This window comes from Merops nubicus, unplaced genomic scaffold, assembly GCF_000691845.1.
Source record: "Merops nubicus isolate BGI_N331 unplaced genomic scaffold, ASM69184v1 Scaffold20522, whole genome shotgun sequence".
Lineage (NCBI taxonomy): Eukaryota > Metazoa > Chordata > Aves > Coraciiformes > Meropidae > Merops > Merops nubicus.
The window spans coordinates 2,948-13,415 of record NW_008595854.1 but is presented as its reverse complement, the minus strand read 5'-3'; the positions used below and the strand labels follow the sequence as shown (position 1 = coordinate 13,415).

At 37.0% G+C, this 10,468-nt stretch overlaps 1 protein-coding gene across 1 annotated transcript; it reads left to right on the top strand.

Annotated features, from left to right (window-relative positions):
- Window positions 1-370: 370 nt before the first annotated feature.
- Window positions 371-10,185, top strand: LOC103769040 (FYVE, RhoGEF and PH domain-containing protein 6-like; the record flags this gene model as incomplete). Its single annotated transcript, XM_008936213.1, has 7 exons — window positions 371-473; window positions 974-1,120; window positions 1,938-2,040; window positions 4,007-4,134; window positions 4,891-5,019; window positions 7,363-7,511; window positions 10,149-10,185. Coding segments are annotated over 7 exons (796 nt in total), but the record flags the coding sequence as incomplete, so codon positions are not given.
- Between the last annotated feature and the right edge of the window lie 283 nt (window positions 10,186-10,468).

The window sequence follows — 10,468 nt, the reverse complement described above, 5'->3', positions numbered from 1 at the left end:
CTGTTATTCTGGAAGCACCATTTACACCAGTGTTACTCAAGCTATTCAGGGATCCAGGGAGAAGGAGAAAACAATGACATACAACTCTCAAAACAATCACAGGGTATTTTGGAAGGGAGGGAGGCAATCCACTTTATAACAATAGACACAGAAATCTTTTCTAGTATTAACACAAATAACTGACACCATGTGGACAGTTTAAAAAAAATGACAGTTTCCATAGGAACTGGAGACAGTCTAGGCAGTCTATAAAACTGAAATTTGCAAGAGATTTAAGTCAATGTGTAATAAAGTTAATGGAATTCTAACCAATGCTTGCTTCTTAGTTTTAAATGTTAGCAATAAATTGATTTTTTTTTAAATCCAACAGTTCTGCTACCGAAAGAGATGAGTGGTTAGAAGCTATCTCCAAGTCAATTGAAGAATATACAAAAAAGAGAATCACGTTTAATCCTAGCAAAAGTCTTGAAGAGGTATATCACACCATTATTGTTAGTTTGTTCTCTTTTTGAATATAAAGTTTCTTTGCAGGTGTTTAGATAAAGAAGAGGCATTCCATGGGGAATAATAAAGCAGGATGTTAAATGCTAAATGAGCAGGTTATAGAATGGAATGATTATACTTAATGCTATCTACTTCATAAATTCAAAATTATTTTCTTCCAAAAAAAAAACAAACCAACTTTCTCAAGTCTCTCAGTAATCTTGCAAACAGAGAAATTAAAAGATTTTAAAGTACAGTCACAACTGCTACAAAGAGGCTTGGAAAGTCATGTGGCCTTTTTGAACTAATTAAATGCAGCTCTGTCTTCAGGCATTCATTATAACGGTCACTGGTGAAATAGGAGATAACATTTAAGACATGGCAATTTATCAGAGAAGACTTTCCAACATAATTAGAGTTAACCTGTAATCACTGGTAAATATGACTGTTATTTCTCATCACTGAACATATTCTGCCTGTATCCTTTCAGGCAGATGCAGAGAAGGAGGAAGAAGATAGTCCACTGGGATCAAAGGCTCCAATCTGGATCCCTGATACTAGAGCCACCATGTGTATGATCTGTACAAGTGAATTCACCTTGACATGGAGAAGGCATCACTGCAGGGCATGTGGAAAGGTTGGGAAATTTTGTGATTACTTTTCTCTTAGTCATTCAGGTTCCTTGGGTGAGAAATACAGATAGAGCCTGATTGCACCACAGCAAGTCTTTTAAGGGAACACTGTACTATGATGCGATTATATGGGTTAAAATCAACATGTTTAGGTTGTTTTGGTTTGGGTTTTTTTGAGTAAGGTGTTACAACAGACCAGTGTTCAACCTTTTAACTTGTAACATGCCTCTTATTTTGCAGTGCTATTTCTGGTTGTCTTCTGCAGTTACGTTGCATAAATGAAAAATGTTAGCTGAAATGAGAAAAATACCTTCCTCACTAATTTTCATAACATGAATAATGATTTTTGTTTTTAAGTTAGTACTAAGGTTATTTTATTTTACACTTATGAAAGGTATATCTAATAAACTTTTCTTTTTCTTGGTTTTAATCAAGTGAGAATACAGAATTCAATGCAGCTGAAACATCTGTCTTGTGGAGAAGTTGTCAAGAGAGCAATGGCTGTTTTTAGTTATTTCCTTAAAAGCTTGTGATTTAAACAGTTCATTCACACAGGCTTATTCTACTTCTCATGGATTGTTAACATTGGCTTATTGCTTTGTGTAATTGGGTGAATTTTTTTAATATTTAAACTTTTATTAATTAGAGGAGGGAAAAGCAGCATGTTGAACATAAGGACATAGATCTTAAACTATTTTCAATGTAAAATAATGCCTATTTCAAGTTCTGTTACAGGCTTAACAGTGCCGAAGTGACTGTCTTTTAACATTTGGTGATTTTCAGGTGCATGTCATGGACAGTAATGCTTTTATGTGTTTCCAGATTGTCTGTCAAGCTTGTTCATCAAATAAACATGGTTTAGACTATATGAAAAACCAGCCAGCAAGAGTATGTGATCACTGTTTCAGGGAGCTACAGAAACAAGGTAAAGAAAATCTTTACAAACTGTCTGTCTTATTTTTATGGCTCTTCTTAACATGATTTGTCTGTGGTTCACCTTCTGGGTTCAAGTGCATGATTCTACTAGTACCTGAAAAACAATAGCCATGTGAGGCCAAAACAAGCTTCTGTGGCTTAAGCTAGGAAGTGAATTTGCAGTACATTGGCTCTTCCTTCCAGAAACATGCATCCATTTGCCCTACAGTAATAACTTGTAGCTTATGCTGCTTTCTTTTTCCTATAACTAGTGTTACATTGCTTTTCATTAACCCCAAGGTACAAGTGTACATTACAGTCCTTGCAGCTTATTGTGACCTCCCAGTAGGTTCACATGTGATTTTACTCTGTAACTTGTGAGCTGTTTGTAAACTTCATTTTTGCCAGCTAAGCTGCTGAGGTAGCTGAAGTTCTGGTGCTCTATAAAGTTACAGGCCTTCATCTTACTGAAGCTGAGTCTCTTCAGCTTCAAGCCTCAACTAATCTGGAATTCAAGAAGCTGACATGTCTGCACCTCAGTTCTGAGGGCAAACTCCTAACCTTTGCCCACTGCCTACTGGCAATGTGGATTTCAATGTAAAACACCACATCTAGATCTGTTTTCTTTGAAACACTTTCAGAGAAAGTGGTATAACTGATGCCTGCTGGAAAACATAGGTTAGATAGCCTGGTGGAAATAACATTTGTCTACAGAGGAGGCCCTCCTGGGTCAGTTTCCTTCTCATTGTGACAGAGCACAAATTCATCTCTTTGAAGGAACTTAAAATCATTATGCAGAAATAAATGTAAAATCAATGGGAAGCACTTACCAGTGAGGTGGGAATCCAGTCTTATCTTGCAAATCTCTGAATTCTGTCCAAAGACTCTAGTACAAAATACAAAACCGATTCATAAGCAGGGAGTGGGAACAGTTTGCTGCCCTTCCTTCTGGCAGAGGCTCCAGTTTGACACAAGCTCTCTAGGATATCAGGAAACCTGTGATGCCTTAGTGAAATAATCAAGCTATGGCCTTCAGCATGCTTGAGGTGACATTTCTCATGGGGATATGGAAAGCAGCACCCTTGAAGTGGTTTTGGTGCTAGCCTGCGATGAAGGGGGAAAGGGCAGCTTGGCTGGATGACCTGCAGGTCACGGCATTGGGCACTAGAGGCTGCTGTGCTACAGGCAGCTGCTTTCACCTGGGAAAAGTGCTGCAGGGCAGGAGCAGTACAGCTGGCGGTCCCATTGCTTTCCCGCACTGCTTGATATTTCGGAGCCTCACCAGGTTCAGGGACAATTCTAGAAGCAGACTTAATGGACCTACTCGTTCCAGGATGGGCTGTGAGTGGGTGTTGCTAGGAAGGGGGATTTTAAAGAAGCGAAGTGTTGCAGAAGTCTTTCAAGAGAGATGAAGGATCTGCCTGTGGCAGTGGAGAAAGACAGCACAGGCTCTGGAGATGGCAGTTTCCAAAAGTGTGTGTGTGTGATGGCATGATGCTGGAAGAGGAGCCCTACAGCACCCATACTGAGAAAAGCAAAAAAGATAACAGATGTGTAGAACTGAAGGACAGATTTGGGGAACAGAGGTAAAGCACAGACTGAACTGCAGAGGACAGTTCTGAAAGTTTGGTTTGGTTTTTAAGACATAAATTTCACCCTGCTTGTGGGCCAAAGTAGCTCGACATTGGGAAAACAGGCTCTGAAAATGCTCAAGACTAATTTGTTTACTTTTATGAGTCTTGTGGTTTTTTTAGTCGCCTTGTGATTTAGCGGATTCTAACTCATGGTTTTGATGATAATACAGAAAAGTTAATTCAACAGTGAATTTCAAGTGATTAGGCATTACTATTGAAGCACTGTAATCAGAATAAAAATGTCAGCTGTTTTTAAGGAAAAAAGTCCAAGAATCATTGCCTATGTTTAGTCATCTGTGACCTGAAAGCAATATGTTCATCCTGTGATCCTGTGCATTTTAGATAACCAGTGCACTCCTAAGAGTGGATCCCCAGTCAACCATAAATCTCCGTCAAGTGCCTTGTCTACAGTATTACACAGTATTCCCTCTGGAAGAAAGCAGAAAAAAATTCCTGCAGCCCTCAAAGAAGTAAGTAAATAAATTTTTTTTTTTTTTAAGAATAAAGTGATTTATTGGTCAAAAGTAATGCTTTGTTGGTATTATATCATCGATATTAGCAATTTACAAATCATTCCATATTTTAGCCATCTCCTCTAGAATCAGGAGAAATTCACCTGTAACAGTGGTTTGGGCCTTAGCTTTATATAGGGAGAGATCTGAACTGTGAAGTAGTCTATAAACTGCAGGAACACCTCTGAAACTGTGATTCAGAGAGATAGGCAGAATTGTAATTTCTGTCTTGCTTCCCTCTGTTTCAAGGAATTGTGTTTTACTTCTGCTTCAACAATCAATGAGAAGACTCCTAGACTAACTCAGCTCTTGGTTTATGATTAGGAAAGGTAGAGATAAACTCTCTCTACTTACAATGAAGGTCTTGGCAATGGAAGTAATTTTTTTGTGTAGGGATGTGTGTTTTCTAGCTATACATGGTCCTCAGTGTTAAAGCCCTCTCTTGTCCTAAGTTCCAACCTTTAGTGACTGAAGAAACCTCTCTTCCAGACCAGATAGAGGGTAGCAAACAAAATCGTTTCTCTTTCAGCCATCTCGGTTAATTAACAACATTAACTTGAGATCAGGTAAGAATTTGAGTCTTTGACAGAACAGGACTTTGAAGATCTGTTTTAAAAAAAGCAGTGCTGCAAAAACCTGGACAGATACATACTTACTCTTTGGCTTTGTTTGGGGCTTTTTTTGGTTTTTTTTTTTTTTTTTTTTTCTCTACAGGTTTCAGCCAATACAGAAGACTCTACAATGAGTGGCTACCTACACAGATCTAAGGGCAGTAAGAAACCATGGAAACACCTGTGGTTTGTTATAAAAAATAAGGTGCTGTACACATATGCTGCTAGTGAGGTAAGCGACTGCATATTAGAAATCAAATATCAAATGATAATACTGTCTTGGTAACAAAGTTGTTTATTTTTATGATCTAGAAATGAGCTATAAAATGAGATCACTTTACAGTAATTGATCTGATTGGGATGTAATATTTTGAAAAGGCCCAGGGAGCTTAGTACCATAATAAGCGGATAACAGCTACACTGTTTCTGATTCCAGACCTAGCTTTGAGTACCTCTGCTCTGCATACCATTGCACAGTTGTAGGTATGTTCTGAGTCCATTGAATATATGGGTGTCTGTTTGGATGCATCACACTGGACTAGTGGCAAAGCCAACATTAAAAAAGCATCTTGACGTATCTTGTTCTGCAGTTCCATAAGATGTTTTGAATGCTTGGAAAGTAAGCAAACTAAATTTTTTTGTTTTCCCCCCTCCAAACTGTTGTCTCCAGCCTGGAGTTACTTTTTAATGTACAGTGCTGCAGTAGAAAAGAAAGAAATGCATCTTATCTAATGGAATTTGCTGTTTTTTATTTAGAGTATGTAGTCCTATTGCAGTGTGGAATAGTCTCTAGCCAATAAATTCTGCACATCGCAGCATGTGCTGAGGATGTCATTATAGCACTGGAAGATCTTGGGTTTTGTTTTTATTTTTTATTATATATTATAGTTTGCTAATAGCTTTGAAGAGCAAAATATCCAAAACATCTGTTTAAAGGTGTTGCTACCCCTTACTTTCTTTCAAAATGTAAGTCCCAACCTATCTTGACCATGTAAAGGATTAGCCTTCTTCACCCCCATGCCACTCTCACTCTAGTTATTTCCTGGTTTGTGCTTGGTTTTGTTCCCAAGCTGTCCTGCTGTGGTGCAAACCTTTCTATTAGAACTTCTGAATTATGTCCAGAACCTGTGATGTTATTTCCATCACAGCATTTGCAATAGTAAAAAAAAAAAACCCAGGTAGTTCTAAAAATACTTTAAATAATTATGTACAAAACAATTACTTTTGCAAAGATTTAAGAAATATTTTAGAGCATTGTGTCTCTTCTGGCAGTTGCAAAGGAGACTTTGGCAACTGTAAGGAAAGGCATGTTAGTTTGTGAAAGTAATTTTTAAATTTCCTTTTGCTTGGCTTCCTCTGAGATACCAGACTTCCAGAGTAGCTTCAGTTTGCAGCTCACAATCACAAAATTAACTCTTTCCTATTTTCTTTAAACTAAGGAATATCTGCTCTTACTTTTAATCTTGATGATCCATTGCAGGAGACATTGTTTAAAGAGTCTCAAGGGAAGGTCTGGTGTGGCCTTATCCAGGAAATCCCACTTAACTATTTACCTTAGTTCCAAGTGATATAAAGATTAGTGGTTAAGAGACCACTTATTAGTGGTACAAAGAACTATGATAGTGAAACAGATTGCTAAACCTCACCTGACTATTTTGCAATATTAAAAAATGCTGCTTTCATGGGATAGTCTTGCTTCAATGTAGAGGCAATTACTGGTCTTCACCTGATGTGTCAGTGTTTATGTATATTCTTTGTTTATTTTTTCTGTCCAGAAGCATTGCAGGACCCTTCCTAGTTAAAAAACACTGTTTTGGAATTCCAACAGGGTGAAAATACTTTTTTTTTTTTTTTCCAAAAAATGCTGTGCATTGCATTTATTAATTAAAGGATAAGAGTATAAAAAAGGAAATAATTGAGATGAATGAGAAAGAGGAAAGGTTGCCTTTTTAACCAGATTTTGAAATTAAATGAAGATAAAAAGGTGCAGTTTCTCTTCCTGCTTTTTCCTAGCCAACTTGTGAACACTTAGCAACTCTTTTTTTCCTGTTAATTTTCAGCAACAGAAAGCAATATAAGTTTAGCTGTCAAAAGTATTTGGAGTGTGACTGCAGAGCTTGAGAACATAGGTTACATCCATAGCTCTCCTTTTAGCATACTAAGTGCAGGTATTAGCATCCCATAACCCTTTTAAGACCTGAAAACTCACTACTAAAGTTGTACTGGGCTAGATGCACCTTTGGTCTGCTGCCAGGTGGTAGCTGACCTTTTCATAGAAATCCTTACTAGGCAGAACAGTAAGAGACTATACAGTGAAAGACAAGGTAGATGTTATCAGGGAAACAGACAGAGGAAAAGCAATGTTGAAGTCTGTGAGGTTTTGTTATTTCCTGTGCCCTGATTCATGCATGGAGACTATAAAAAGTGGCATTTTGTGCATGACTATTTGTAATAATTTGTTTGTTATATAATCTGTTGTAATGGTACGGTGCATGAGTAAAGTCTAAATGCATTCATTAGCATGTCTTACAAACTCTAATTTTGTATTGTTTGCTTTTTTTCACCTATAAAATAGGATGTGGCAGCATTAGAGAGCCAGCCTTTACTTGGATTCACAGTCAGTGAAGTAAAAGACGAAAGCTCAGAGTCTAGAGTGTTCCATTTACTGCACAAAAACACTTTATTTTACATATTCAAAGCAGATGATCCCCATTCAGCTCAAAAGTAAGAAACTATTTTAATTAACTTCTGTTACTTTTTTCTAGAAAATGTGTCAGAAGTCATTAATGTTAATATTCACAGATTAAGCATATATACAAAAGATGCATATTATAGAATTTGTAAATAAACTTTGAAATTACTTAAACACAAGGTCCTGGTTTCATTAGGACTTCAGAAATGCTTTAAATGAAGAAGCAGATTGTCCTTTGGGAAAGAATGAATGTGAAAGAATGTAAAAGTCTAAGATGAAATAAGGCCTCTTTCTCAACCCGTTCCTCTATCCCTGATCTGCTCAAGAAGATTGAATATTGCCTTTGGATAAATCCAGAAATGGCATTTTAAGAATTAAGTGATGTGTGCCTTCTTTATTTCCATCTGTAAATTTCTGTTACTTTTAACAAATATATGGCAGTGAAAAACAAAGCAAACACTAAAAAGGGGCAGAAGTTTGAAGTGTGTGTGCAGGTGTGCATGAACACTTAATGTGTTCAGAGCAAAAACTTGAATTCAAAAAATGCTCAACACATGCTGTTTCAAGTCCTGCTGATGTGTCTGAGAGTCACATTTATTAATTTATGAATTGTGTATGTTTTATATAAAATAACCTACAAGCTTTGTCATTAATCAGTGGAAAACATTTCCTATCTGAATCATGGAGTAAACTAGAAATGAGCATGGAAGTGATACATTTATCTTGCCTATATGCCTAGCTTATCTGAGTGGTTTCACTGCAGTCTTCCCTAGCGAGTTTTAGACTAATAAAATAGATTTCATGCTCTAACTAGTCCATTATTAATACTTAAGCATTCAAATGGCTGTAGGTACAGTTTTGTACAAACAGGGTTATACTAAAAAGCAAAGTACTTGGGACAACTGAAAATTCTGAATAGCTGAGAACATGCCTAATGACTCTTCTCTACACACAAGATCTAGAAGTCTTTATCTGATTTTGGGGGGCTATTTTTTTCTTGCAGATGCACACAAATGTTTCCTTGTTAATTATGATATTATTCTCTTGTTTCCACCGTGTCCTCATTTGTACTATATAAAACAAAACAAAAAAAATGGAGGCATTCAATAGCTTTGTTTTCCTATTCAGACAATGGCTTTTGTCATCAATAGGAAAACTTGAAATTGGACATACTCCATCTTACTGAGGCTAGGAAGAACATTAAGTACCTTAAATTGCAAGCTTTCTCCAAATATTTAACATCCTTAGAGATTTATGCTGAACCTCCAGAATAAATGCTGCTTTGATAGCATTGAAAGAAAAAGTGAAGAACATGCTCTTGGCCTCCTTACATCAATGGACACTATTTTTTTTCCTATTAGGGCCAAAGAAATATCTGATGTATTTATGTAAGTGCAGTAATAAATTTTAACAGATGTTTACTTTTTGATGAGGTTTCAAATTTAAACTTACTCCAATACTATGTTCAATGCTTAAGCTGTTTATGAATTTGTTATATTTGTGTCCCATCTTGGTTACTTTTAATGACTGTATGGCAGTGGGAAATAAATGAGCCCCAAAAAGTAAGGGATAGAAGTTTGAGTTGTGTGTGCAGACAGGCATGAGCAGTTACACACATCATGTTCCTACCAAAAGCTTGAATTCAAAGAATATGCACATGCTTAAAAAGGGTAAGGAAGAGCCAACACCTGTGACAACATTTAGATACCCTGTGAATGTTAAAAGAAGTTTGAATTTACATGATAAAAATAATTTTGTAGTCTTTGTGTCATTCTGTTCTTGCAAGATTTTCACCCATGAAAAAAATCATCAGCATGTGGGCCCCTTTACATGCACACAGTTCAGACCTCACTTGAGAGACAGAATTATTCCAACTTTTTTACTGCATTTGTCAGTGTAGCATCGGAGTGTTTCAGAAACATTAAGTTTTGCAGTATCCTTGAGAGGAGGATGCTTATCACCCCCATAATCAAGTAGGAACAAAACCCACAGCTATAGAGGGTAAGAGTATTTGAATATTAACCTTGAATTTCCAGTTTGAGACGCCTTGGATCAGCTGCTTGAGACTCCCCCCTTTACATATACTTGTAGTTTCACAGATTTAATGTGCAGGGTATCTGTTAATATGGGATGCGGTAGTAGCATGTTGTGCATGTGAATACGGGGAAGTTCTGTCATCATGCACAGGTGCCATTTGTCCTTGTACCAGCTGCAAAAGCTGAAGGCATGGGTTATGCAGATGAGTACCTCAGTTAGTGACCTGATTCATCCCAGATCATGTTTGCAGTGAAATAAGAGAAGGGATTTGGGTTTTGTTGTTTGTTTGTTTGTTTTTAAAAGCATGCAACCACGTTATTAAAGTTGGCAGAACCTTGGCATATCCTACTTTTTGAGCATTCGACTCCCCAGTTTCACTGATTCTTTATGCATGAAACTTCAGTATGGAAGAGGTACAGAAAAAAACTTCCTATGTGCCTGCTGTGGATACCTAATGTCTCTAGCAAGCTTTGTATGTTTGGGCTCATGGGATAGATTTCTGGCATTTGCACTAACAGACCAAAAGGTAATGGAAGTACAATGTTGCTTCTTGTGTGAATCTGTCACTAGTCACAACAGTGTGTTTTATACTTTTACAAGCAACTTCCTAACAGTGTCTCATTTCCTAACAGGTGGATAGAAGCTTTTCAGGAAGGCACCGTGTTATAGCAGTGTCAGCATCACGTCTGCAAGTTTAAAGGAAGATGTCCAAGGATGGTGGTAAAACAGAGCACAGCAGCTGTTCAAAGAAACAGAATCCTGCCATCTCATCCTACACAAAATTGTGCGTTTGCCAGGAGTAGGAGTTGTTGCATTTTTAGTGTAAGGTAATATTTTTTAAAAGAATTGTTTGTATTTCTATGTTGATATAAAATGTGTTATTTATTAAATTCCAATGTTTACTGTAACGGTCAAAATTACTTGTGAGTCCCAAAGTGCCCATGTCTTCAGA